The 27,931-nt window shown below is 43.9% G+C and overlaps 1 protein-coding gene across 1 annotated transcript in view; it reads right to left on the bottom strand.

Annotated features, from left to right (window-relative positions):
- The window catches only part of ZNF704 (zinc finger protein 704), a 229,849-nt gene that overhangs the window by 170,221 nt on the left and 31,697 nt on the right, over window positions 1-27,931 (bottom strand). The window contains exon 2 of the mRNA XM_062188316.1: window positions 184-425. Within this exon, the coding sequence (XP_062044300.1) occupies window positions 184-425 (242 nt within the window). The remainder of the gene's footprint in view (window positions 1-183; window positions 426-27,931) is intronic.

Here is a 27,931-nt window from a genome sequence, read left to right as displayed (position 1 = left end):
CTCAAAGTCAGTTCTGAAGACCAGGGCCACCTGCTCTATTTCACACAACAACAGAAAAATACTGCTGGCAGAAACCATTCCTAAGTCTACACAGGGAAGAGATACACAGCAGAGACTGTGTATGCTCACCGCTCACTGCCCACTGCCTAGGGCAGACACAGAAAAGATCTCAGGTTCCCTTACCTTGCTGGAGGAACATCAATATTAGAAGAAACGACTTTTCGTTTCTGCTCAAGGAGACAGATGGAGCGAGTGTTTTCTTTTTCGTGGTCAAGGATCCGATTGGCTTTTTTGGTGTCTGCTGTTTTCACATCTTCCTCCATGGCCAAGGGGAACAGGTGTTGGTGAGGCATCTTTTTACTACAGTCACGTTTTAAGTCCTCTGATTGAAATGTGAAGGTCATTTCCCGCTTAATGCTCCCCACCTGTGAAATGAAACGCAGGCATTCTTAGAGAACGCATCAGCTTTGCACGACTACTATGCCGCGAGGAGAGACTACGGACTGTCCTTTCTGTTCATCTTGAGGGTTCTACAGATTAAATGGGAAAAGGCAACACAGAAAGATGCCAAGACTACAGTGCAATATACAGCCGATGCACCTGTGATGGTGCAAAGAGGCAGCACAAACACAAGAAGCGTCCTTAAGGCAGACAAACACATGAAGGCTTGAAAGCATAAACTCCACAAAAAAATTTTTTTTAATTTAAAATATCATTGCTATGTATAAGTAAGAAAACTTAATTAAGTAAACTCATACATATTTCAGGTTGATTATCATGCTTAACAGAAGAGAGCTAATACATAAAATCAAACTTTATTCTTGATTATTAATACTGATCGAACCGCACACTGCAGTTTATGAAAAACCATTTTTTTGCTCTGTAGCTACAGCAGTTAAGTGCTTCAAAAAAGTCCCTCCTAAAGCCAAATGTTAAGGAAGTCAGACTATTTTTTCTTATCCTTCTTAACTAAACGCAATGGTGATGGAGATAGATTCCTGCTACTCAGGAACTGTGATAACTGAAGGAAGACAGTGGTGTGAAGGAAAGGTTTGGACCAAGTAACTGGTATCATACATGAGGTCTGCAATGAGCTGAAGTCCTATGTGCACGGCACAGAGTCCAACTGTCCATCCCTGGGGCCTCACTCAGCAGTGAGCGCACCTCCAAATATGCGCCCCCATAAGGCATTTCACAGGCCCAGAAGGCAGTCCATCCCCTCCATGGAGTCTCTGTGGAGCTGATTTACAGAGTCAGTAAATCCTCACTCACTCGCTTGAAGAGAAGAGACCCTTGCTGGCTTCTTTTTTTAATTGTAAGCAGAGAAAAAGCACAATGATGTGGGTCAAATAGATTGAGCTGTACGGATTCGACAGTGTGTGGCATTTTCAGAACAGAGAACACGTGTATTTGATTACAGCAGACTGGCACAATCTCATCCCAGTGAGTAGAAATTCTCCAAATGACAGCTCAAACAGGAGAGGGCTGGAGTCACAGAACCTGCGCAGCCGAGAGACTGCCAGTGCCCAGCAATGACTCGGGCCTCAGAATCCACCTGCCTGGCAGCATCTTTCACACGAGCACACGGCAAGCGCTCTAGACGGAGCTCTGTTCTCCATTCTCTCATCAGCCCGTCCAGTCGGGGCCGAGAGCAGCTCATCTCCCCACAGCGTTCCTGTCAGCCCAGAGCCAGCTCCAGCTCCACAGGACAACGGCCAGCCACCGGTACTTACAACTCAGTGAGAAGTCACCACACTCTTAGACTGTGGTAATGACATAAAAAGCCAAGAAAAACACGTGGCTGCTTGGAATGTTAACTGGGTGGTTTCTTCCTATGTATTTGAAATGAAGAGAGAGAAATACAGAAGCAGACAGTGATCTTCCAATCTGCTGGTTCATTCCGCAGTCATCCACGACAGCTAGGAATGGGGCAGGCTGAAGCCAGGAGCCCAGAACTCGGTCCGGGTCTCGCACCTGGGTGGCAGGGACCCAAATACTTGAGCCTTCCATCCACCTGCCACCTCCCACCTCCCAGGATGTGCACCAGCAGGAAGCTGAAATCAGAAGCAGAGCTGAACTCCAACCTAGGCTTTTTTTTTTTTTTTTTTTTGGACAGGCAGAGTGGATAGTGAGAGAGAGAGACAGAGAGAAAGGTCTTCCTTTTTGCCATTGGTTCACCCTCCAATGGCCGCTGCGGCCGGCGCATCTTGCTGATCCGGAGCCAGGAGCCAGGTGCTTCTCCTGGTCTCCCATGAGGGTGCAGGGCCCAAGCACTTGGGCCATCCTCCACTGCCTTCCCGGGCCATAGCAGAGAGCTGGCCTGGAAGAGGGGCAACCGGGACAGAATCCGGCACCCCGACCAGGACTAGAACCCGGTGTGCCAGCGCCGCAAGGCGGAGGATTAGCCTGTTAAGGCACGGCGCCAGCCCAAACCCAGGCATTTTACCCTGGGATGTGAGCATTCCCCAAGCAGCGCCCCAAACGCCACACCAAAGCCCTGCCCCTGTTGACTATTTTAATGATAACATCATCATACAATAGAAGAGTAAAAAATACTTAAAACTTCCAGAAGATGCAATCAAAGTCCTATAAAGATTTGCTTAACAAATCGACAAATGTAATTGCGAATATTTTAAATGTCCATTAGTATTTGTTATTTTGGGAATTTTTTCTGCCGAAAGAGATGGGGGCGAGTGGGAGATGCTTTTCGCTTCAGTTCCAGCCCATTCTTACCTTGTTACAACAGGAATATTCTAAATAAACCAGGCGTTAAAGAAGAAAACAAAGACCTTGGATGATTATAAACAGCTTCTTCCTGAGTGTCAAGTATAACATTAATCAAATATGTAAGTAGTCATCAGTATTCATGTAAAACAATAATTGACATCCATGCTTCCCTTGGGAGCATCTGAACTGTTGAAACAAATTTCAAACAAAGTGTAAGGGAAGGAACAACATTACAGAAAGTCCAGCTTTTAGGTTAAGAAATTTAAGGTGGGGGGCCGGTGCTGTGGCGCAGCAGGTTAAAGCCTTGGCCTGAAGCACTGGCATCCCATATGGGGGCTGGTTCTAGTCCCGGCTGCTCCTCTTCCATTCCAGCTCTCTGCTATGGCCTGGGAAATCAGCAGAAGATGGCCCAAGTCCTTGGGCCCCTGCACCTGTGTGGGAGACCTGGAAGAAGTTCCTGGCTTCGGATGGGTGCAGCTCCAGCCGTTGCGGCCATTTGGGGAGTGAACCAGCAGATGAAAGACCTCTCTCTCTCTCTCTACCTCTCTCTGTAACTCTTTCAAATAAATAAAATAAATCTTAAAAAAAAAAAGAAAAAAGAAAGAAACTTAGGGTGTATGGGCTTGCAGTGCCAGAATCTCATATGGGCGCCGGTTCAAGTCCTGGCTGCTCTTTTTCTGATACAGCTCTCTGCTACAGCCTGGAAAAGCAGTAGAAGATGGCCCAAGTGCTTGGGCCCCTGCAGCCACGTGGGAGACCTCTAAGAAGCTCCTGGCTCCTGGCTTTGGATTGGTACAGCTCTGGCTGTTGTGGCCATTTGGGGAGTGAACCAGCAGATGGAAGATCTCTCTGTCTCTCCCTCTCATTGTCTGTAACTCTACCTCTCAAATAAATAAATAAAATCTTAAAAAAAAAAAAAAAGAGCATAAGGTAGTCTGCACAGGAAAGGACCTCCTTGACAAAACTAAGAATGTTTTGTTTAGAAAACACAGAGCCCATGGCCCACAGGCCAGTTCTGAAATACGAAGATATTTCAAAATATTGCAAGAAGAATGATAGGTTTATTAGGGTAAAAAAATAAGATATATTTTATCTTATGAAAAAACTTGCATGAGTTTCAAAATTTTTTTGCACCCAAATAGTTTTTGTTTTCTAAAAGTTGTCTTTATTATTTACTTTTATTTATTCAAAAGGCAGAGAGAAAGAGACAGAGCTTTCATCCACTGATTTATTCTTCAAATGCCTGCAACAACCAGGGTTGGGCTGGGCAAGCCAGGAGCCAGGAGCTCCATCCAGGTCTTGCACATGGGTGGCAGGGACACAAGGACTTGAGACACCACCTGCTGCCTCCTAGAGCGCACATTAGCAGGACACTGGATCAGAAGCAGAGCAGGACTCGAACTCCTTCTAATACTGGACTAGGGCACCTCCAGCAGCATCTGAAGCACTGTGTCATACACTCCCTAACTTTTTTTTTTTTTTAAAGATGTATTTAGTTATTATTTGAAAGGCAAAGTGACAGAGAGAGAGAGAGAGAGAGAGATGGAAAAGTATCTCCCATTTGCTGGTTCATCCCCCCAATGCCTTCAACAGTTGGGGCTGGGCCAGGGTGAAACCAGGAGCCAGGAACTCCATCTGCTTCTTGGGCCTTCCTCCACTACCTTCCCAGGTGCATCAGCAGGAAGCTGGATCAGAAGTGCAGAGCAGTCAGGACAAGGCACTCCACAATGGGATGCAGCACCCAAGGGGCAGCGCAACCGCTATGTCACAACATCTGCCCCACACTTAGTTTTTTAACTTCATTTCCCCACAAATGTTTTCAGCTATGAGGGTATGTGTAGGGCTCTCTTATTAATGAAATGGGATTTGAGTTCTTTCCCATCCCTCTAGGATCAGACCAATGTTTCTGGCTCCCTCCTTCCTCCCTTCTGGGTTACCCTCCCCTCTTCTTTGGCTCTGCTCTCTCTCTCCCACCACACTGTCAATGAAACGTTCTGCATCAATAAGAAATACTACCTTACATTTAACTGTGTTTTCATGGATTCACAAACAGCTATGTGAAAGGAATCTCAGAGACTGTCTGGCATGACTGAAATATTTCAGTTTTCAGTGTTTTTATAGAGTTTAAGTATATTTTCATTTTAAAATGCTTATTTATTACAACATAAATGCTTGTTGAGATTTCAGTAAGCACATGTATGAGAGAAAGCTTTCAATTCTGGCCCCTCCCCTCTGCTCTCGTCCCGTTCTGCCTGGCCTGCTACACTCCTAGAGAAAACAGCTTTTAACTATGAAACCTCAAATTACTTATGATGCATTAACCACCAATCTGCATATAAACTGGAGTGTTTAAACATGAATGTGGTTATACAAGTAGCACACGGATTATTCTGCAGCCTTCTTTTTCACGTCACAATATATCACAAGCTTCCTTTCCTATGAGTAGTAGATTGACATTTCTTTATTTTGAATAATTTAGCGTAACATTTCATGAGGTGCTATATCGCAACAAACTTCTTGACACATAGTGAAGTAACTCCCAATTTTTCAATATTAAAACCAAAAGCATATACCTTTATTTGCTAGCGCTAGCATCTTTGTCGGAGACATTCTGGGGGCTGCAATTGCTGAATAACTTAAACTTTCTTCAGTGGGTGAACAAAGCATGGACATCTGTACAAGGGCCACATCATGCAGTCACTAACTAGGAGAACATCAGAATCTATTTGTTTATATCTATTTAGAGATGCATGCGAGTTTCAGATTGCAATGATAGTCATGCTTTCACAGGATTTAAACAGCAGACTAGTATGCCAGAAAGCTACCTGCCTCAGGGAACAGAAGGTGGGAAGGGCCAAGGAGGCTCTTTTACTTCTTTTCATAGATAACTAGATATACACAAATATAGACAGATGATTTTTTTTTTAACAAAAAAGGTATTTATTTGAGAGCGAGAGAGAGACAGAAAGAGAGATCACCCATTCACTGGTTCACTCCCCATATACAGTAGCCAGGGCTTGGCCTGGAGCCTGGAACTCAATCTGGGTCTCTTACACGTGTGGTAGGGACCCAAGTCCTTGAGCCATCAACTTCTGCCTCCCAGGGTGCACATTAGCAGGAAACTGGAGTTGGGACTGGAGGCGCGACTTCAACCCAGACACTCCAATGCGGAATTTAGGGGTCCCAAGCAGTGCCTTAACAGCTAAGCCAAATCCCTGCTCCAGACATACAACCTTTAAGTGGTGAGATTATAGGAGATTCTTACCTTTTTCAGGTCTTCAAATAGAAAAATTTAGTTATTTATTTATTTATTTATTTTGACAGGCAGAGTGGACAGTGAGAGAGAGAGAGACAGAGAGAAAGGTCTTCCTTTTCCACTGATTCACCCCTCAATGGCCGCTGCGGCTGGCGCGCTGTGGCCAGGGCACCGCACTGATCTGAAGCCAACAGCCAGGTGCTTCTCCTGGTCTCCCATGCGGGTGCAGGGCCCAAGCACTTGGGCCATCCTCCACTGCACTCCTGGGCTACAGCAGAGAGCTGGCCTGGAAGAGGGGCAACCGGGACAGAATCCAGCACCCCGACTGGGACTAGAACCTGAGGTGCCAGTGCTGCAGGTGGAGGATTAGCCTATTGAGCCGCGGCGCCAGCCTATTTATGACATTTATTAAAATAATGAATAATCAGATTGCTTATAAGGTAACTGGCACTCTCAAATACTGTTAGTGTTAATATACATTTTTTAAAAAATATTTTATTTCTTTATTTGAATGGTAGAGTTGCAGACAGTGAGAGGGAGAGACAAAGTCCTTCCCTCTGCTTGTTCACTCCTCAAATGGCCACAATGGCCAGAGCTGAGCCGATCTGAAGCCAGGAGCAGGAGCCAGGAGGTTCCTTCAAGTCTCCCAAGAGGGTGCAGGGGCCCAAACATTTGGGCAATCCTCCACTGCTTTCCCAGACCATAGCAGAGAGCTGGATTGGAAGAGGAGCAGCCGGGACTAGAACACGCACCCATATGGGATGCCAGCACTGCAGGCGGCAGATCAACCCACTGAGCCACAGCGCCAGGCCCAGGAATATATATTTTTTAAAAGGGTTACTGGGAAAACGCAGTAAAATCTAATTGTGCACTGCTTTATTATCACAATTCTGCATCTTGAGGAACAAACACTGAAAGCACACAAGGATATTCATCATAGAAATGCTTCTACCACCAAACAACAGAAATTACCTAAGTGTCCATCAATAAATTTTGGGCTAAACATGTATAAATAAGTGTACACAAATAAAAACAATGGCAAATTTCTATATTTACGGACATAGAAAGTCATTTACTATGAGAAAGGTCTCCAACATTTCACAGAAAATGTATATTATGAAAAAACTGCATGTGAACTACAAAATCTTTGGATCCAAACTAACATCTCTTTTTCTTCATAAACTTTGTTTTTTAGAGATTTATTTATTTATTTGAGAGGTAGAGTTACAGACAGTGAGAGGAGAGACAGAGAGAAAGGTCTTCCTTTCACTGGTTCACTCCCCAAATGGCTGCAACAGCCTGAGCGGTGCCGATCTGAAGCCAGGAGCTAGGAGCTTCTTTCTGGTCTCTCATGTGGGTGCAGGGGCCCAAGCACTTGGGCCATCTTCTGCTGCTTTCCTGAGCCATAGCAGAGAGCTGTACTGGAAGTAGAGCAGCTGGGACTAGAACTGTGCCCATATGGGTTGCTGATGCCACAGGTGGAGGATTAACCCACTGCACCACAGCACCAGTCCCCTTCATAAACTTTTAAAGAACCCTTGTAGTAATTGATTAACAAAAGACAGAAGTGAGTATATGTAATATGATCTCAGAAAAAAACCTATGTAAATGTAAAGAAAGAAGAAATTCTCAAAGGGGATTGATTCTAAAATGTTAATAATTGGTGGTTTGTTTGGTTTTTTTGAGGCAGAGTTATAAGCAAATTTTCCAATCTATCTTGTTTGTAATTTTTTCAATATCTATATGTAGCCTGGTGTTTTAAGATATATGAAGTTGCTCAATTGGACTTGCCCTAAATGGTGGAGTTAGAAACATGCCAGGAGATTCCAATACAATCCCATCAAGGTGGCATGTACCAATGCCATCTCACTAGTCCAATTGATCAACTTCAGTTCACAATTGACCACACTGATAGGTCTAAGAGTCAAAGGGATCACACAAACAAGACTAGTGTCTGCTAATACTAATTACTAATAGATAGAATCAAAAAGGAAGAGAATGGTCCAACATGGGAAGCGGGATACACAGCAGACTCATAGAATGGCAGATGTCCTAAATAGCACTCTGGCCTCAGAATCAGCCCTTAAGGCATTCTGATCTGGCTGAAGAGCCCATGAGAGTATTGTAGGCATGGAAAGCCAAGACACTCGGGGCGGGGGGGGGGGGGGGAGAGGGAGGAGGAGGAGGAGGAGGAGGAGGAGGAGGAGGAACCTTTCTCTGAAGGGAGGAGAGAACTTCCACTTTGACTATGACCCTGTCAGAATAAGATTGAAGTCGGCGAAATCAAAAGGCTTCCATAGCCTTGGCAACTCATGACTAGAGCCTAGGGAGATTACTGACGCCATAAACAAGAGTGTCAAACAGGAGTCACTGTGTACTTACGTCTCATGTGGGATCTCTGTCCTTAATGTGTTGTCCAATGTGAAGTAATGCTATAACTAGTACTGAAACAGTATTTTTACACTTTGTGTTTCTGTGTGGGTACAAACTGATGAAATCTTTACTTAGTATATACTGAATCGATCTTCTGTATATAAAGATAATTGGAAATGAAAAAAAAAACTTGGTTTTAAATTGGAAATTGCATAGAAAACTAATCAATTTTTTAAAAATATCATGTAGGATCTCTCTCCTTAATGTGCTGTACATTGTGATTTAATGCTATAACTAGTACTCCAACAGTATTTTTCACTTTATGTTGCTATGTGGGTGCAAACTGTTGAAATCTTTACTTAATATATACTAAACTGATTTTCTGTATATAAAGATTGAAAATGAATCTTGATATGAATGGAATGGGAGAGGGAGCGGGAAAGGGGAGGGTTGCAGGTGGGAGGGAAGATATGGGGGGGGGGAAGCCATTGTAATCCATAAGCTGTACTTTGGAAATTTATATTCATTAAATAAAAGTTTAAAAAAAATAAGATGTATGAAGTTATCCTATTATAAAAAATATATATATTATCTTACATAATTAAGTTCCTTGTGAACCTTTCATCTAAATAGCCAATATTTTTCTTCTATTAGCTTGCAGTTTTATATATATGTAAATAGTATATAAAAGAAAAAGAAATGTAAAAATGAATTACTTAAAATAATTCACCCATTGACACTATGATGTCTATTAATTGTCAGCACCTATTGTACTGTAATAGCAGCCATAAAATTTCCTCTGCCTACCTAACACAGAAGCCCTTCATACTGCACATTACAGTGTGATTTATTGCAAGGGAATAAAGCTTCCATGTTTAATTATATGAGAGATTACTAATTACTGAGTTAACTAACAAAACTCAGAATTTTTATTCTAATGAACAGCTTTTGTTTTTCTAGAGGACAATAAACAGTGTATTTATAAATGTGATCTGCTTGGGAAAAATGAAATTTTTTAACAAGAATCTAATCATTCTATTTAAGTCTTGAATTTCTCTAAATGGTATCCTTTGTAAATTGGATGCAACTTTCTATGATAAGACTGAAGCTCATCAGCCTTTCTCAACACAAAAGCCTCTGGCTTCCACAGGAAGACTAACCACATGTCAGAAAAGAGGATGACTTCTGACATCAGCCCACTTACACGCTTAATCCTTCCCTCTGTCTACACTCAAGTGCTCTGCAAGCTACCTTAATCCTGACACCCTTTCTACTGATTTACAGTAATAAGATGTCAAAAAGCAAGTGTCAACACTCTTGGAAATTGTTCTTACTCATCTCAACCCCATCAGATTTGAGAGGCTGGCTCTGGAGATTAATTGGATTTCCAAGAATAACCCGCAGAAAGCCAATCCATTTGCCTTCAGGGGTTTTCTGGATACACAGAAGGTAATACAGAAATTCTAGAAAAATTCAGGCCACAACAAAACCACTGTTAGAAGGCACACGATGGAGACAAGCAGGGTCTCCTTGGCTGAGCAACTCTTAAAGACCTTGCCACTCACCAGGAAATTGGTCACACCTGACACATTTCATCAGTGATGTTTTTGTATTTCATATTATGTTCCTCACATTAAATTTTTCCTAAATAACTTAATTTCATTACACATGATAATATACATTATTTAGTGACTGGCAACAATGACATATCAACCACCACGCAGAACATGAAATCAAGGCCATGGATGTAAAAAGATGTTCCAAACAAGAACCAAAGCTTATATTAATAACAGGAATAAAAAATTCTCTCAATTTCTTCCAAACATAACTGCTAAGGGTCGTGTTCAAAAAAAGATCAGAATCCCGAGTGAACTGATAAAAACTATATCCAAAAATAGTCAACATAATGCTATCCCTTTCCTTGGATTAAATTCTTCAAATTTCATGCTAGGTACACAGAAAAATAAGTGAATCTACTCAGTCCTAATTAAAGTTGTAGTGAACCACTTTAAAAACAATTGCTTCCAATTACTACCCCTTTGAGTAAATTGTTCCCTTAGCCCTCTGAAATCAATGATGTGTTTGTTGACTGCTTTTTCCTTAAGTACATTAATTTTCTATACCAAGACAAAGTAATTGGCCTATCAAAAGCAGAATGTTTTGGTGGTGGTACTAATGTGATGAGAATTTAGCACAACAGAACTGAAACCACACAACTGCACTATCTCAACAATCAGTGTTGTTAAGGCTAGGTTTACTACAGCAAGTTTTAACTTTAATATCTGGGCAATTTAATATTCAACAAAGCATAACTAGGTTTGCTCAATGGCAAATTAGTCAGCAGCACATTTAAGATGGAAAGTTATTGCACAACTCTTTAGTGGAAGGCCACTTGGCTGAAGTTTCAAGACTTCTATTCACATTATGCAAGTGAGAACACACAACTTGGGTATTTTTAAAAAATCATTTCTGAAAAGTTTTGGATATCCATTTCTGTGAGGTCCAGTAAGAAATTTAAGCTAAGCTAAGTTTTTTTGTTGTTGTTGTTTTGTTTTGTTTTTTGACAGAGGAAAAATTTATGTCAGTATGGGTTGGCTTCACTGGACTTAACTTCAGGGTACAAAGCTTTGAATTTACACTTTAGTTAATTAGGTAGTCCATTTGTTTTATAGAAGTCAAAATTTAACTCAACCAATCACGTCCAATCCATGCAAAAAATCCTGTGACTGTTGCCATGAGAAAACAAGTGGAAAGGAATCATTTCTTACCATCTTCACAGTTAGTATCTTGGCCAAGCCACTGTCTCTTGCCTGAATTGGTCCGACAGTCTCCTCCCTGGGTTCCTGATCCACCCTTGCCCCTTTTCTCTTGGCCTCCAGTCCTTCCTCAGTAACAGTCTTCCCGCCTTCAAACCTGGATGATGTACCTCCTTGGGTCAGTATCTGTCAAAGGCTTCCCATTTCACTCAGAAAAACAGTCAAGGTCCTGTGGTAACTTTTAAGGCCCCGTGCAGCCCAGCCCCCTGCATTTGCCTTTTTCCCTTTCCTGCTTCCTCTCTCTGCTGTCATTTCTACCAACATCCCTTCTGGCCCTGAACATACCACAGACAGCCCTGCCTCAGGGCCTTTTCACTGGCTGCCCAGTCTTCCTGGACCATTCTTCCTTCAAATAGCCACACTGCTTCCTCAACCCTTTCAGCCTTGCTCAGAGATCTCAGTGAAGCCAGCCCTGACCACCTCACCTAAAGCTGCAATGCTCCCCACTCCCCTTCCACTCCTCCTCTCCACATTCTACTCTATGTTGCTATTTTATAGTTCCTATCATTTACTTCAAATGGGCTATTCTTAAAACTTTTATATTTATGGTCTAGACTGTTCCACCCGAATATTAGCTCTTCGAGGATAATGGGCTTTTTCTTCCCTTTGGTTACTGATATATTCCCTAGACCAGACTAGAAGAGTTTCTCTTCTATTTCTTTTCTATTCCACTCTTGTGGAATAAGATAACTTCCCAGCAATTATGTGTTATATGGCAGCATGTCCACATAAAATTCGAAAGAGAATGGATGCCAGGTTCCTAGTGGCAAAGTATGGGGTCATAGAATCCCTCAGTCTCAAAGCCATGTTCTAAATAGTGAATTATGCTGTAATTTGGAGGAAGAAATAGGTGAAGAAGTACACATCTTAATCCTATCCTTATCAAAGTTTTCAGTTTTAGTTCATGAAAGAATTTATCTGCTGCAATGCAATCCTTATTCTATAATAAAGTCTACAGAGAAGATAGGGTTTATTTTTAAATTATGGGATTCTGAATCTTCCTTCTACAAATACCACCACAGTAATTCAGAACAACCCTATAGAAAGGTAGTGAAACCATTTAAGAATCAAGTCACAGTTAATATTCCACAAATTTCAAAATTTGACTCATGTATACTCTCTCAAATAAATAAATAAAGGAAATATAAAGATAATAAATGCCACCTTCATTTCTTCTATATTTAGTTGTAGTGACTTTTATACAGGTGGAATTCAGGCTATACTCCAAGATTTTTTGCTTTTAGTTTTTAAACGATTTATTTATTTACTTGAAAGGCAGAATTACAGAGACAGAAGGAGAGATGGGGGAGGGGAAGGGGGAGGGGGGGAGAGAGAGAGAGAGAGAGAGAGAGAGGGAGAGGGAGAGGGAGAGGGAGAGGGAGAGAGAGAGAGAATCTTCCATTTGCTGGTTCATGCCCCAAATGGCCACAACAGCCAGGGCTGAAACAGGCTGAAGCCAGGAGCCAACAGCCTCTTCTGGGTCTCCTCACTTGGGCCATCTTCCTCTGCTTTTCCAGGCACATTAGCAAGGAGTTGGATAGGAAGTAGGGTTGCTGGGACTCGAACCAGCGCCCCATGGGATACCGGCATTGCAGGCAGTGGGTTAACTTGCTGTGCCAAAACACGCCCCCCCCCCCCTTAAAATCTACTTATTTTCATTTTATTTGAAAGGTGAAGAGAGGCAGAGAAAGATTCCCCACCAGCTTTTTCACCCCTCAGATACCTACAACAGTCATGGCTAGACCAGGATGAATCTAGAAGCCCAGAACTCAATCCAGGTCTCCCACACAGGTGGCGAGGATTCAACTAGTTGAGCCATCACCTGCTGCCTGTGCATTAGCAGAGAGCTGAGACTGGAAGCAGAGGTGGTCCTCCAACCCAGGCACTGTGATACAGGATGTGCGCATTCCAAGTGGCATTCTAACTATTGCATCAAACACCTGCCCCTGAGTCTTTTCTTACAAGGTTTCCTGAAGGAGTGCAGGCAGCTGCTTTCCTGGGGGAACAGTACAGATTGTCTCTGTTGATGGCAGTGACAGCTACACAGCCATGCTGACTGTGAGTGCCGCTGCCAGCACAGGGGTCCTGAGCACAGGGCAGCTGTATCTCTGCCAGTGCCCTTTGCAGGCTGCCCCAAAGGACCCCACGTACCATTTCACTCAAATTCCACCCAACGCCATCATAGTGAACAGGGGGCTTTTTCTCTGGAGACAAGCAACTTCACAGAGCCTTTTCTGAGCCCAGTTCCATCTCTCCCCAACCCCTTTCTTCCTATACTGTGGGAGTCCGAGCTCCCCTGTCTTTACCTGGCCTAAGAAGTGCATTAACACACACAGCAGGAGAGAGGAGATTCATGGGCACTGAGGCAGGGAAGGAGAGTTCATTTCTTAATGGGCTAAACAGTTACTTGCAGCCCTCCTGGGTATTAAACCACTTTTTTTTTTTTTCATTTGGCAGCGTTATAGACAGTGAAAGAGCAGAAGAAAGGTCTTCCTCCGTTGGTTCACCCCCAAAATGGCCGCCATGGTCGGTGCTGCACCGATCCAAAGTGAGGAGCCAGGTGTTTCCTCCTGGTCTTCCATGTGGGTGCAGGGGCCCAAGCACTTGGGCCATCCTCCACTGCCCTCCTGGGCCACAGCAGAGAGCTGGACTGGAAGAGGAGCAACTGGGACTAGAACCCGGCGCCCATATGGGATGCTGGCGCCACAGGCAGAGGATTAGCTAAGTAGGCCATGGCATCGGCCCCCTAAACCACTTTTAAAACATGGCTTCTATGCCCAGACCACAGCTGTTTGACACAGGGGAACATGTAGTTTTGATCCTTCTGATAGGTGTAAATAAAAGTCCAAATCAGCTCCTGAAAAAAAATGTTGCCCGATTTCGCTGGGAGCAGACAGGTACCACTGAACCCTTTCTTTTAGACTATGATCTGAGAGACTCCAAACTGATGTCAGCAAGTGGCGGTGGCTCCCAGTGACAGAGCACAGACAGGCAAGCAAGAGGCCAGGCCAGGCCACACGCACTTGAGGAAGCAGTGGAAGTGAGGAAAGGGGAGGGAGGAGGAAGAGGAGGAGCAGCAGCAGGAGGAGCGGGAGAAGAAGCCAAAGGACAAAGAGGAGAAGCAGAAAGGGGAGAGGCAGCAGGAGCACAAGGAAAAGCAGCAGGGAAGCAGGGGGAACTTCGCAGCAAGAGGAGGCTGGGAACCCATCCCTGGAGAAACAGGAAGTGGAGGCAGGTGGGCGGAGGCTGGACTGGCTCCAGTGGGGGCCTGGCTGCAGGCTGTTTCCAGCCCTGGAGGTTTGATCTCCCACCTCACTTCATTTTTTTTTTTTTCTTTTAAACTCGAGATGGTTTCAAATTTTATTTTATTATTTTTTTTTTTTGGACAGGCAGAGTGGACAGTGAGAGAGAGAGACAGAGAGAAAGGTCTTACTTTTGCCGTTGGTTCACCCTCCAATGGTGGCTGCGGCTGGCGCATTCACGCTGATCCGATGGCAGGAGCCAGGTGCTTCTCCTGGTCTCCCATGAGGGTGCAGGGCCCAAGCACTTGGGCCATCCTCCACTGCCTTCCCGGGCCATAGCAGAGAGCTGGCCTGGAAGAGGGGCAACCGGGACAGAATCCGGTGCCCCAACCAGGACTAGAACCTGGTGTGCCAGTGCCGCAAGGCGGAGGATTAGCCTGTTAAGCCACGGCACCAGCCGATGGTTTCAACTTTTAACAACAGAAAGAGCTGGATTTTACTAACCCAGTGGCTTTAATTCCTTTGGCAACAAGAACTAGGACAGAACCCTTCAACTTCATCAGTGGTTCCCATAGTCTCACACAACATCTTTAAGTGTTCACAGCAGCTCCGAAGCAGACTTTAAGTAAAAAAGAATATTGGTTACTGAGAGTACTTCCATCAAAATGTATTTCCTTTAAAATATAATTTATCATTCCTCTGGGCAGTATACAACAAGTGAAATTAAGAACTAAAGTCAAAAACTAATGAATTCACATGTTAGCTTGGATGGTGCTCTTAATTCATAGGCAGCTAATTGTTTTTACCAGCTGCACAGATGATTAAATAAAATCTGCTAATAAATGCAGCTAGGGTGCACTCAAGAAAGTAAGCAATATGTGTCAGATTAAATGTGTATAGCTGTTTACCATAGATGTAATTCTTCATAAAAAAGGTCTTACTGATATACAAGAATAGATGGACACCTCCTACTTTAACATGAGATTTTCAGAAGGGTGATGGCTCAAAATAAGAACTTGGGCAGGCATTTTAGCCAGCAGTTAAGATTCTCACATCCAGGGGAGGAGGGGAGATTAAAAAAAAAAAAAAAAAAAAAAAAGACTTTCACATCCCACATAAGAGTACCCAAATTCAAATCCCGCCTCCACTCCTGACCCCAGCTTCCTGCTAATGCAGACCCTGGGAGACAGTGGTGACGGCTCAAGTGATTGGGTTCCTGTCACCCACACGGGAGACCTGGATTGAATTCCTGGTTTATGGCTGTAGCCCTGGCTGAAAGGGTACTTGGGGAGTGAACCAGCACATTCTCTCTCTCTTTTTTAGAAAACTTCTATTTAATAAATATGAATTTCCAAAGTACAACTTTTGGATTATAGTGGTTTTTCCCCCCATAACCACCCTCCCACCTGCAAACCATCCCATCTCCTACTCCCTTTCCCATCCATTCTTCATTAAGATTCATTCAATTATCTTTATAGACAGATCAACTTAATATATATTAAGTAAAGAATTCAACAGATTGCACTCACACAGACACACAAAGTATAAAGTACTGTTTGAATACTAGTTTTACCGTTAATTTGCACAGTACAACACATTAAGGACAGAGATCCTACATGGGGAGTAAGTGCACAGTGACTCCTGTTGTTGATTTAACAATTGACACTCTTATTTATGACGTCAGTGATCACCTGAGGCTCTTGTCATGAGCTGCCAAAGCTATGAAAGCCTCTTGAGTTCACAAACTCCAACCCTATTTAGACAAGGCCATAGTCAAAGTGGAGGTTCTCGCCTCCCTCCAGAGAAAGGTACCTCCTTCTTTGATGGCCCATTCTTTCCACTGGGATCTCACTCACAGAGATCTTTCACTTAGGTCATTTTTTGCCATAGTGTCTTGGCTTTCCATGCCTGAGGAACTCTCATGGTCTTTTTAGCCAGATCCAAATGCCTTAGGGGCTGATTCTGAGGCCAGAGTGCTGTTTAGGGCATTTGCCATTCTATGAGTCTGCTGTGTATCCAGAAGCGCTCACTTTCTTTCTCTCTCTCTCTCTCTCTCTCTCTGTCTGCTTCTCTCTCTCTCCCCCTCCTCTCTCCCTCTCTCCCTCTCTTCCTGCCTCTGCTCCTCAAATAAATAAATATTTTTTTAAATAACTGAGCTAACCCATGATAGATGAGTGTAGAAAGACCTTTTGATAACAATATTTGTTCAAAAGAATCTTCACTTTTGCCTTCTTACATATCGACTTTGGCCTTAACAAATAAATAAGTTGTGTGTGTGTGTGTGTGTGTGTTTACCTCCTGAGGTCCTGTTCCTCTGTTAGAGCCTTGATTGACACAATATAAAACTCAGGACAAAGCATTTATTTATGTTTCACTCATTTCTTTCTGCCAGTGCTCCAGAAACTACCTAGAGGCAGAAAACAAGTTGTGCTCAACTCCGTATTCTAGGCAAACTCATACACTGATATCCAGCAAAATATTGGGTCCTTCATAAATGCTTATTTAATGACACTAATTAAGTGAAGGTACAACAATAGGGCCAACCTATAAGAGTTGAGAGGAAGATCTGTAAAATCAGGACACAGAAGTTATTTCTATCTCATATTCACAACACTCTAAAGTGCACAGGGGACAAAATGACAATCATAATAGGAGCAGTGTAACACTTGTCATAGCTATAGTTATTAAGCCCTTACTAAGTATAAAATGCTCCATTAAAATCTGCATCACACGAGCTACCAAGGATTTGTAGGCTGGAAGTTGTCCTGTATCCTGGAGCCCAAAGAGAATACCATTTTGTACATGCTTCTTATAGAAAACAACTTGTTTCATGGCAGGGAGATGGGAAAGAACTCTCTTCCTATACTGTCTTCTTGAATAGTATCATTATCTCCATGTAATCTGTTTTCTGTGTTCTTTTTGGATGTACATAGACTGGAGTGCCTTGTACATAACTTAGCCTAATTATGTGCTTATACTTGTATATGTAAATGTATAATGGCCGATGGATTGCAAAGAACTAGTATTTTGGTTGTCACCAAAACCTTACTTGATGGTGGTCCTGTCTGGCCTTGAGCACAAACTTAGCAGCCAGTCAGTTAACAGGACTCAAAAAAAAAAAAAAAAATCTGCATCACACCTATTATTTAACTCCAATCCTCTAAAATCCAAAGAGCAAGATCTTGTTACCCAAACTTCATAGATAAAGAAATTAAGCAGAGGGAAATCACATAGGTGACCCAAGGTCTTGGAGCTCTGTGCCACTGCTGCTCTCTCCCTTTCCATTTATTTTTTATTTTTGTGTTTTCTTTTTATATTAAATATTTATTTATTTATTTGAAAGTCTGAATTACAGAGAGAGAGAGAGAGAGAATATCTTCCAATCTGCTGGTTCACTCCCCAGATGGCTGTAACAGTCAGGGCTGGGCGAGGCTGAAGCCAATAGTCAGGAGCTTCATTTGGGTCTCCCACTCTGGTGCAGAGGCCCAAGCACTTGGGCCATCCTCTGCTGCTTTCCCAGGTACATTAGCAGGGAGCTGGATCAGAAATGGAGCAGCTGGGACACATCAGCACCACATGGGATGCTGGCATTACTTGCTACGCCACAGCGCTGGCCCCTGCTGCTATCTCCCTCTCCACTGGGCATTTCCCACTGGCAATCACACAAGCATTTATATTTCCTACTTTTACAAAACTTTTCTTTCACCCTTGGTCCCCTTCAACTACTGCCTCCTGCCCTATTCCTGTCACAATTCAGTTATGCATAGAGTTCTCTACCCTAGCTCTTTATTTCCTGACTTTCTATTTATTCTTCACCTTAATGTAACTGACTCCTGCTCCCATGAAAACAACATGTTTATTCTAGGGTCACAGGTGAACTGTACATCACCAAGGGTACGAAGCCCTTTCCAATGCCCCTTCTCCACTGTGTTACATACAGTGAGTTCCTCTGAGGCATCATCTTCTTCTGGCTTTTAATAGCACTCGCAGTCCCAATCATTACCTGTGGACAACAGAAGTCTCTAGGCAGTGTAAGCATAATGAGGATTACTATAGTACTGGAATCACCTAGACAACTGGGGATACTAGCTGGGACGTTCAAGAGGACAAATGCACAGAGCCAGGAGAACAGCCCAAGCACCTCACAATTCTGAGCTAGCAGAAAGTATCACACGGCACTGGCTCCCACCATCAAGTCCCATGGAGACGGACTGAAAGCCACAACTTCCAGGACAGATGCCCCCACCACACCGGGACACTCTGTCACTGTGTTTGCCAGATCTCTCCGGCAGATGGACACTGTACCTCTTGTCACGTGTCTCATACAGGTACTGTGCTTTGGCAGAATCTAAGTCACATGCAGAGTCCTAGCTGCAAGGTCTTCTGGTGAATTCTGGCCACACAGCCCAGGAAGTAACACACAGAAGGAGATGGCGGAGGTGAGGGTGTGCTCACTGTGGCACACCATGCCTTGCCTCACTGTTCCAGCACTTCTTCCACAGTAGCAGTAATCACCCTCAAATCAACGGGATTCCACATTTGGATCTCCCTCACACACAAGCCCACAAGCTACAAAACACACCCACCAGGTATTTACCTTCTCACCTGCTAACATCCTGCTTTCATCCTCTACTCAAAACAAGCTCTCCTTTGGCTGGTGCTAAGATGTGCCTGGGGCTGTTTACCACTGTGTATAACATAGAAGAAATTATTTTATACCAGTATTTCTCATCCATTTGGCCTTTGGACTGAGTCAATGTAAGGTTTTTGTTTTGTTTTTTAAAGATTTATCCATTCAGAGTTACAAAGAGAGAGAAGGAGAGGCAGAGAATAAGAGAGAGTCTTCCATCATCCACTTGTTCACTCCCCAATTGGCCGCAACAGCTGGAGCTGTGCTTACCTGAAGCCAGGAACCAGGAGCTTCTTCCACTTGGGTGCAGGAGCCCAAAGACTTGCTTTCCCAGGCCATAGCAGAAGAGCTGGCTCAGAAGTGGAGCACCTGGGACTTGAACTAGTTCCCATAGGGGATGCCGGCAATGCAGGTAATGGCTTTACCCACTATGTCACAGTGACGGCTCCAAGAGTTTTTTAAAATCAAGAACTTTATTCCTAGTTTGTATGTGTTACGATGCCAAAACACACATGTTGAAAATTAAATTAAATTAAAAATTGAAAATTAAATTGCCACTGTGAGAATATCTGGTGGAATCTTTACGATGCGATGATGTCAGAGAGCGACACCCTCAGGAATGAATCAATGCATTATCTCAGGAGTGGCTCTGTTTTGTAAGTGAGCTCTCCCTCACTGTTCCCGCCTCTCTCCTTGTATGCCCTCGACCACGTGACAACACAGCAAGGCTCTCACCAGATGCAGTCACTCCATCTTGTACTTTCCAGCCTCCAGACTGTAACAACTTAATTTCTCTTTTTAAAGAATTATTTATTTGAAAGGAACAGTTACAGAGAGAGAGACAGACAGGCAGACAAACATCCTCTATCTGCTGGTTCACTCCTCAAATGGCTACAACAGCCAGAGCTGGGCCGATCTGAAGCCAAGAGCTTCCTCTGGGTCTCCCACATGGGTACAGGGGCCCAAGGACTTGGGCCATCCTCTGCTGTTTTCCCAGGCAGCAGGGAGCTGGATCAGAGGTGAAGCAGACAAGACTCAAACCAGCAGCCACATGGGATGCCAGCACTTTGGGCAGCAGCTTTATCCACTATGTCACGGCACAGATCCCAGGAAATTAATTTCTTTGCTTTATCAATTATCCAGTCTTTGCTACCTTGTTAACAGTAGCGGGAAATAGACCATGAATACATCCTAAGGTGGTGCTATTCAACTTAGGACTTTCCAAGACAGAATTTCTTGGATGTGGGATTTTACAGGAGGGTTCCCAGACTCCCTATACTAACATCCTCCTAACAGACACAGCCACGTGGCTCTGAGAGCCCCAGTATAAGAAACAAGACTTGGCTACCAGCCAAGGAGTACCGCTCCTAAGACCCTACTCAGAGCAAACGATTAGTAGGTGTTTATGTACAAAGGCCACACATTCCGTTTTTTAAAAGTTGAAGAGTTTGTTCGTGTATTTGCTATCTGAAAGATAGGGCACGCATAAGCTACAAGTTGCTCCTTAGCTTCAAAAGGCAATGGATTATTTGCAGCTAGAATCATGCACATTCCTCTAGGAAAACAGCAGATGAGTGATAGACACCATATAAACACCTTCTGTATCTCTGTGCAACGCAGAAAATTTTTAAATATATGTTAATATGTTAATTCTCAACTCAAACACCTCTTAATTTTCTTATTTAAAGTTCATTTCCAAGGAACTCTGTATAAAAGAGATTACATGAAAGATTTCAAAGAAGATAAAAATTCTGAAGCGTGAATCTTTATGCCTACCCACACACATACCAGTCTCCTTTTTCCTGGAGATAATAAGAAACAAAGATATTTTAGCAGATCTTTGAAAAGAGAGTTTGCCTGAGAAGAAGTCATTCATTCAACAAATGTTTTCCTTGGGCAGGCAGCATAGGCGCAGGGATGAGAGTGGTAGGTGTGTAGGTGTGTAGGTATGTGTGTGTGTGTGTGTGTATGTTTCACTGGAAGTCCCTCTAACCATGCAGCTTGCGGGACCATAGAAAGGAGGACATATCTGGAAAAAATCGCACAAACATGGGTAATAGTCCAACTGCAACAAGTGCTGTGATGGGAAGGTACACAGAGAGGCCGTGAGCTCACGAGAGGGGAAAAATCAAAGTTGGGAAGGCACCTCTGAAGAAGGATCCCCGTCAGCTCAGGCTGCTCTAACAGAAAACACCACAGGCCAGGGGGCTGCAAACAACAGGGAGGCCTTCCTCACACTTCTGGAGGCTGAGAAGTTTAAGATCATGACACCAGCCGGTCCAGTGACCAGTGAGGCTCCGCTCTGGGTCACACACGGCCACTTTTCACTGTGTCTGAGCTCTCTTAGGTCTCTCTCTCCTCTTTCTAAAGTGAACTGATCATACTCTGGCCTTTTTTACCTTAATTTCTTAAAAATTAATTAGTTAAAAAGCAGAGTGACAGAGAGAATGGGAGAGAGAGAAAGAGAGAAAGGGAGAGAGACAGAGATCTTTTATCCTCTGGTTCACTCCCCAATTGCCTGGAATAACCAGGGCTGGACCAGACTGAAGCTAGGAGTCCAGAACTCCATTCTGGTCTCCTACACGGATGGCAGGGACTCAAGCACCTTAGTCGTTGTCTGCTGCCTTTCCGGGTGCATTACCAGGAAGCTGATCAGAAGCAGAGGAGCTAGGATGTGAACAGGCACTGCTATTTGGGACGCGAGTGTCCCAAGTGGTAGGCTTAGCACTCTGAACCACAGTAGCTGCCTCTGAGTTTCTTTTATAAGGATGCAATTAGAGACTTACTCAAAGGCCCACCTCCTAAAACTATCACGTTAGATGTCAACATAGGGGCTCTAGGGGGACATTAACAGTCAGTCTATTACCCTTCCCACTCAGCGATGGGCAGAGCAGTTGGGTTTATCATCCCACTTAGGACAGCAGGGATCCCACTAGTGTTTAAAGATTTGAAGGAGCAAGAGCTGTTTTGTTTTTATTTTTTCCATCTTACTTCATGTCAACAGTTTTTCCATGTACAAAGTCTGCCTCTGGGGGCAGGCATGTATTTGGTGCAGCTGTTAAGGTGCTCCCCGGGGAACCCTAAACCCCAGGATTGCCTGGGTTTGAGTTCTGGCTCTACTTCTGATCCCAGCTTCCTAATAATGCACACCCTGGGAAGGAGCAGGTGATGGATCAGGCACTTGGATTCCTGTCACCCATGTGGAAGACCAGGACTGAGGTCTAGGCTCCTGGCTGCAGCCTGGCCCAGTCCCTGCTATTGTGAGCACTTGCGGAGTGAACCCACAGACTGAAGACCTCTTTCAGTCTTTGTCTCTGTCTCTGTCCCTGTGCCTCTCTCTGCATTTCAAATTATATATACACACATGAATACATTTAAAAATCTGCCTCTAAAATAAATATGCTATTAAAGTTTAAATGGGCTCTTTCTATTGCCTTTCTCTGTCTCCCTGCCTATCAAATAAAGAAGAAAGCTTTAAAGAATTGTGGCAGAGATAGTCAAGTCTTAGTTTTATAAATGTTTTTGAATGTGGAAACCTGGAGAACTTCTTGATTTCAATTTCACAAAAATCTGAGCACGTGAGGTGTTTATTTCAGAAGATATACAAATAGAGGCTACAGAGGATCTGGCTTATTCTATCTGCTCATTACGTATTTCCGCTTGTCTCCATCAATTTTCAGCCTTTCAAACAAGGCCATCAAAAAAGATATAGAGCAACACACACTACTTAGTCATTAACAGTCCTACAGCACCTAGGCTGCAGCCTTCTGCACTTCGGCAGATCCTGACCCCAGAGATCCATGCAAACACTGAGTGGCCAGTGGGGACTGTTCAACGTCAAATCCAGTGCAGATCACTGCCATTCCCTTCCACAGGAACAGACCTTGTCGCTAAGAATTTTGACAGCACTCAGCAAGTTCCAACATTTTTTTAAAGTTATATTTTATTACTTTTAATAATTTGAGGGTAGAGACACACAGAAAGATAGAGATACAAAGAGAAAGAGAGAGAGAGAGAGAGAATTCAAAATGGCTGGTTTACTCTCCAGAAGCCCGCAATGGCCAGGGCTGGGGCGAGAGCTGGATCCAGGAGAGAGGAACACTACCCAGATCTCCTGTATGGACCATAGGAATCCAACTACCTGAGCCACAATGCCTGCCTTCCAGGGTCTGCACCAGTAGGAAGGTGAAATCAGGGGCTGGAGCCAGGTACCATCTGAGGCACTACACTGCAGGACTCAGGACTCTTTTTCTTTCTTTCTTTTTTTGACAGATAGAGTCATAGACAGTGAGAGAGAAAGAGACAGAAAGGTCTTCCTTCCGTTGGTTCACTCTCCAAATGGCCGCTATGGCCAGCACTGCACCGATCTGAAGCCAGGAGCCAGGTGCTTCCTCCTGGTCTCCCATGCGGGTGCAGGGGCCCAAGCACTTGGGCCATCCTCCACTGACTTCCCGGACCACAGCAGGACTGGAAGAGGAGCAACTGGGACAGAATCCGGCGCCCCAACCGAGACTAGAACCCGGGGTGCCAGAGCCACAGGCGGAGGATTAGCCTAGTGAGCCATGGCGCCGGCCCGTGAGCTCAGGCTTCTTAACATTTGGGCTAAATGCTTGCTGTAGTTCAGCATTTGATTAAAGGGAATGTTGACATAACCTGTGGTATTCACCTTTTCTTAAACCGACCATAGGGCATTAGCACATTGCAGTATTCTGCATTTCTCTGTTAAGGCTAGAAATACATCCTGTGTTTAGATACAAACTCCACTGCAGAGGAGGTCCTTCAGGCACTGACGAAGGAACAATCAGTCTTTAAGAACAAGGGGTCTTCAGAAAGTTCACGGAAAACATGCATTATGAAAACATTGCATTGGATTTCTTTTTTTTTTTTTTTTGCACCAAAATGAAGTTATCTTTTAACTGAAATTTTCCACCAACTTTTTAAAGTACCCTCACATGTGCTTCAGTTTTGCAAGATTTTAATAAAAACTGATAAAATAAAACAGGTATGGCCATCACCTCCGTTCTACCAAAAACTACTGGACTAACTTCTAGCAATACTAAATAAAGAATACATTTTGATTTTCTGTGCTGCTGAGTTCTGTGTGTAACATTCAAGATTTTAAAAGGGCACTCAGCAACCTTAGATTGTTATCAGGGAACCACGCAGAGCTGAGTCAGTGTTTTGATTCTGTGGCTACCTGCGGCATTCAGGGCCATGATGATGTCATTGATGGACTCAATTCATCCACTAAAGACGTGCATACTTCTCAACCAGTGTTTTGTAGCAGTCACTCCTGAGTTTACCTCACATGTAGTTTCCAGAAGCGACTATTCGCAGCCTAAGCAGATACTTTAAAATAGAATGGATATCTGATCTTAGAGAATAAAAACTAGCAGACATTTACCAAGTAAACAAGCTCTTAAAGAAATTTAATACATGGGGGCAGCTCTGTGGCGAAGCGGGTAAAGCCATTGCCTGCGGTGCCAGCATCCCATATGGGCGCAAGTTCAAGTCCCAGATGCTCCAAATTCTGATCCAGCTCTTGGCTACATCTGGGGAAGGCAGTGGAAGGTGGCCCAAGTCCTTGGGATCGGCCCAGTTTTGGCTGTTGTGGCTATATGGGGAGTGAACCAGTGGATAGAAGACTCTCTGCCTCTGCCTCTCTGTAACTCTTTCAAATAAATAAATAAATAAATAAATAAGGGCTGGCGCTGTGGCACAGTGGGTAAAGCCACTGCCTTCAGTGCCAACATCCCATATTGGCACCAGTTCGAGTCCCGGTTGCTCCACTTCTGATCTAGCTCTCTGCTATGGCCTGGGAAAGCAGTAGAAGATGGCCCAAGTCCTTCGACACCTGCACCCACGTAGGAGACCCAAAAGAAGCTCCTGGCTCCTGGCTTTGAATCAACACAGCTCTGGCCATTGCAGACACTTGAGGAGTGAACCAGCGGATGGAAGAAACCTCTTTCTCTCTCTCTCTCTCTGCCTCTCCTTCCATCTCTGTGTAACTCTTTCAAATAAATAGATCAATCTTTTAAAAAAATAAATCTTTTTTAAAAATAAATTTAACATACACACACGCACACACACCTCTGCAAGCTTTAATTCTTTTATTTTTAAGATACTGTTACCAGTTTATTTTTAAATAAATCAGAAAGGGTAGGCATTTGGCCTAAAAGTTAGGACACTGTTAGGAAGCTTGTGTCCCGTCTCAGAGTACTTGGACTAGAGTTCTGGCTTCAGCTTCTGATCTCACCTTCCTGCCACTGTAGAGCCTGGCAAGCAGCAGATGCTGACTGTAAGCGACTGGGCTCCTGCACCCACACAGGAGACCTAGAATGAGTTCCTGTCTCGCCAGCCTACCCACTGTGGGCATTTGGTGCAGGATGAACCAGCAGATGGGAGATATCTCTCACAAAAAAAAAAAAAAGTTAATTAAATGAATCAGGACATCTTTGTATTTTCGTGGGGGGTGGAAGGAAGAAATATATCACCTAAAGTAAAGCAATTTTTTTTCCATGCAAAGCTAAATAAAATGTAAGTCAAGCAGTTAATTTTAGCACTGTCAGAGCTCTCTAAGGAGGTATTTTCTAGGCACATTGTTGAAGTGGTCATGGCTTCTTTAGGTTGAACTAAAACTTTCCAGAAAAACTTTACCTTGTTTCCATTCGTTCCAGCATCACTGAACGTAAAGAATAGGGGACCAATATCCTTTAAAAAATTCAAAATACCGGAGCTGATGCTGTGGCATAGCAGGTAATGCTTCCGCCTGCAGTGTCCCAGCTATTCCACTTCCAATTCCACTCTCTACTATGGCCTGGGAAAGTGGTAGAAGCTGGCCCAAGTTCTTGAACCCCTGCACACAGTGGGAGACCTGGAAGATGTTCCTGGCTCCTGGCTTCAGTTCAGCTCAGCTCTGGCTGCTTCGGTCATTTGGGGAGTGAACAGAGAGAGAGAGAGATCTCCATCCCCTGGTTCACTCCCTAAATGGCTGCAACAGCCAGAGCTGAGCCGAACTGAAGCCAGGAGCCAGGAGCTTCTTCTGGGTCTCCCACAATAGTATAGGGGTCCAAGCACTTGGGCCATCTTCTACTGCTTTCCCAGGCCATAGCAGAGAGCTGGATCGGAAGTGGAGCATCTGGGACTCGAACCAGAGCCCATATCAATGCAGCGCTGCAGATTGGGGCCTAAACCCACTGTCCACAGCTCTGGCCCCCTTTTTGTGAAAGATTTATTTGAAAGGCAGAGTTACAGAGAGGCAGAGGCAGAGAGAGAAAGAGAGAGAGGTCTTCCATGGTGATCACATGAATCTATGCAGGAGATAATATTACACATACACACACATACACACACACACGTACAACTGGTGAAATCTGAGTAAGGTCAGTGATTCTACCAACGTCAATTGTACTAAACTCCTGTGAGGTATTACATTGGAGGAAACTGGATGATGGATGAGTATTATTTCTTACAACTACAAGTGAATCAATTATCTTCAAATTTTTTTGAAAGCTAAAAAAAGGGGCCAGGGCTGTGGCATAGCAGGTAAAGCCACCACCTGCAGCGCCAGCATCACATAAGGGCACTGATTCAAGTCTGGCTGTTCCATTCCAATCCAGCTCTCCAGTAAATGCCCAGGAAAGCAACAGAAGATGGTCCAAATCCTGCACCCACATGGGAGACCCGGAAGAAGCTCCTGGCTTTGGATCAGCCCAGCTTCAGTGGCTGCAGCCATTTAGAGAGTGAACCAGCAGATGGAAGATCTCACTTTCTCTCTGTCTCTCTCTGTAACTCTGCCTTTCAAATAAATAAATTAAGAAAAAAAAAAAAAAGACCTTGTCTAATTACCTCCATTTTATAGGTGAATAAAGGAAAGTACAAATAGTAAGGAATTTTCTCAAGATTACAGTATTAACTGAGGGATAGATCAAAATTAAGACTCAGGTCTTGGGCTGGTGCAGTGGCTCACTTGGTTAATCCTCTGCCTGCGATGTCGGCATCCCATATGGGCGCTGGGTTCTAGTCCCAGTTGCTCCTCTTCCAGTCCAGCTCTCTGCTGTGGCCTGGGAGGGCAGTGGAGGATGGCCCGAGTGCTTGGGCCCCTGTTCCTCGCATGGGAGACCAGGGAGAAGCACCTGGCTCCTGGCTTCGGATTGGCGCAGCACTGGCTATGGCAGCCATTTGGGGAGTGAACCAACAGAAGGAAGACCTTTCTCTCTCTCTTTCTCTCTCTGTCTATAATTCTACCTGTCAAATAAATTAAAAAAAAAAAAAAAACTCAGGTCTCTGAATTTCCCCCTATTCCATAATCCTTAAAACAAATATAATAAAATAAACAATCACGACTCTTCCATCTCATACTGAAGAATTAAAAAAATAAAGATAACTCAAGAGGCTAGCATTTCAGTTGAGGACACATGAAATAAAGTTAAAGCAGATAAGTGAGTACTAAACTTAAACATCACATGGTTCTGTCATTATTAAGATCTCAGAGGAGAAGAAGTCAAAGACTTACATTTGTCATACAATTCTACTGCAAAGCCCGAACACAACCAAGGCAAGTAAGCTCATTTATATGAGATAACCCATGAGAAGAGGCCTCTTATCTGGACACACAGATGGGCAGAAGGTGGACCAACAAGGGAAATGGATGGTGAATGGTGACTACATTACGCTACTCACTCCCCTGTACCCCCCCACCCCCACACACACACCCTTTCTGTAGCAAGCACAGAAAGACAAAACATCCCAGAGCCTTTTCCTCACAAGCACAAATCTAGCCCACCAGAGGAGGAATTTATTTCCTACAGACTCCAGATGTAAATGTATTACCATTGTAACCTGTGGTTCAAAGGTGAGGACAGTGACATAAAACTCAGTTCCACCT

The sequence above is a fragment of the Lepus europaeus genome, chromosome 4 (genome assembly GCF_033115175.1).
Source record: "Lepus europaeus isolate LE1 chromosome 4, mLepTim1.pri, whole genome shotgun sequence".
NCBI lineage: Eukaryota > Metazoa > Chordata > Mammalia > Lagomorpha > Leporidae > Lepus > Lepus europaeus.
Note: the sequence above shows the minus strand (reverse complement) of the source record. Positions and strands in the feature narration are given on the sequence as shown.